This window comes from Panicum virgatum, chromosome 8N (genome assembly GCF_016808335.1).
Source record: "Panicum virgatum strain AP13 chromosome 8N, P.virgatum_v5, whole genome shotgun sequence".
Taxonomy (NCBI): domain Eukaryota; kingdom Viridiplantae; phylum Streptophyta; class Magnoliopsida; order Poales; family Poaceae; genus Panicum; species Panicum virgatum.
The window spans coordinates 48468294-48470246 of record NC_053152.1 but is presented as its reverse complement, the minus strand read 5'-3'; the positions used below and the strand labels follow the sequence as shown (position 1 = coordinate 48470246).

General features: G+C 63.0%; 1 protein-coding gene across 1 annotated transcript; it reads right to left on the bottom strand.

Annotated features, from left to right (window-relative positions):
- Positions 1-561: 561 nt before the first annotated feature.
- On the bottom strand, positions 562-1329 carry LOC120685195 (vegetative cell wall protein gp1-like). Its single transcript, XM_039967014.1, has one exon. The coding sequence runs from the start codon at positions 1327-1329 to the stop codon at positions 562-564; it is 768 nt and encodes a 255-aa protein (XP_039822948.1).
- Between the last annotated feature and the right edge of the window lie 624 nt (positions 1330-1953).

The following is a 1953-nucleotide window of genomic DNA, read 5'->3' as shown; positions in this document are numbered from 1 at the left end:
GAGAACGAGATCAGCTCGTGGGAGCGGAGGTGCATGCAGAACGGTCTCAAGGGCGGCATTGTCGTTGAAGATGATCAGGAAGTCCTCAGGTTGGTAGCGGCGAACGGAGAAATCCTCAGGGGAGATGTTGTAATTGTCGACAATGAAACGCTTAGCACGATGAACCGAACAACGAGGGCGTGTGCCGACCACCAGAGCGACCAGGGCGTGCGTAACCAGCGAGTCTTCTTGAGCCTGCAGGGCCTCGCAATGGGGAAGGACACACATCTTCATCGCCGGCCGCCTAGAAGGATGCCCAACCGGTTGAGGGCTCGGAGGAACGAGCTCCGCCACCGTGGCAGGGGGTGGAGAGGCCGCGACCTCAGGGAACCGGACTTCGGAGCGGCGCGGCTCGTGCGTCGGTGAGGCCGCACAGGCAGAAGGCGGCCCGGAGTAGGAATGACCAGTGGAGCCAGAAGCCATGGAAGCCGTGGACGCAGATGCAGCTGAGTGCATGGCATGGAGTTGGTGACGAGCTATTGGCGCGTCCGCGACGTGATTGGAACGATGGACCGGCCTCCCTCAGCCGCGCGCAGGAGCCGGCCCCCGCCGCGCCCGCTTGCTGTTCTTGGCGGAATGGCCAACGCCCTCGCAGCGCAGGCAACGTGAGGGGTTAGGGCACCGCGCGGCGACGTCGTCGTAGGATAAGTAGTTGAAGCAGCGACCGACAAGGTCCGCCGGGACCGGCCTGCGAACCGGAGCGGGGCGCCCATAGGCCATAGCGAGCAGCCCGCTCAGCACGGGCGTGGCGCCTGGAGATGACCAACTAGAAGCCGTCTTCATCAACCCGGGGGTGACGGCGAGTAGTCGGACCATTGCGAACGGCTGTTGTTGCTGCGGCGCGCCCTGCCGCGGGCGGGAAGGAGGCACGCGCCGGCGACCGGGGACGATGCAGAGATGAACCTCGCAGGATGTCACCAGAAGAGGGGACATGCGGGGCTTGCCTCGGCATGGCCCGTCGAGCATCGACCATGAAGCCACCCGCCGGGGGGGGGGCTCCCGTCTGGAAGACGGCGGGGGTGTCTTGTCGGCGACCATGGGTTCTTTTCCCTTCAGGGAGGCGTGCAGAGGCGACCATGACACAGGATCCTCCTCGTCGGAGTCCGAGGTTGGGATGCTGAAGCAGAGCCCATCCGGCGACCTAGAAGTGCTGGCCGCAGTGGAGGGTGTGAAGGGAGTGGCGGAGGGGTTGAGTGCTCTAGATCCACCGGCGGGGGAGTTGGGGGTGGTGGGCTTGTCGTCGGGAGGTGGAGAGTCCTCCCGGCACGGCGGACGAGGAAGCTCGCTCATCGTCAGGGGTCCGGTAGGAGAGAGAGGCTGTGGCGGGAGGTGGCCGCCGGGACCGGAGCAGTCGCCGGCGGGGGCGGGTGGGCTTCCCTCTCTAGAGAGAGAAACTAGAGAGATAGAGAGAATGTGCGTGAGGACACAATGTGTCTTATCATTTTTGAAGGAACAAATTAAATTTTCAATAGAACCATTAGAGGAAATGTTAATCATCAAATTCAAGAAACCAATACAGTGAGCGTCACCAATTCAAGATGTATCATCACACTCTCCTTTTTCTATCGAAGCGACGTACCAAGCGATGCACGGCAGCACGGCATGGACGTTCCGCCATTGTTATCGCCGTGCAACCCCTTGGTGGAGGAGGCAACGTGATGTTCCTTGCGCCTGCGTCTTGCCGTCGGAAACAAGGGCGGACACGCGTGGCCCCCTGGTGGCTGCGCACGCCGCACGCGCGGCGAGGGCGGCGAGAGGATGAGCACACCGAGACGGAGTGCTGTTCAGACAGACGGCTGCGGACGCGGCCGGGACTGGAGGTAGCGCATCTCCGGCTCGACATGGGATGGAGTGACGAAGAGGAGCTGGCGTCTTGAGAGAGCATGGTGCGTGCGGTGCGCCACGCCTGCCATG

Excerpts from the sequence above, each read along its gene's own strand:
- LOC120685195 (XM_039967014.1), bottom strand. The coding sequence starts at position 1,329 with ATGAGCGAGCTTCCTCGTCCGCCGTGCCGGGAGGACTCTCCACCTCCC.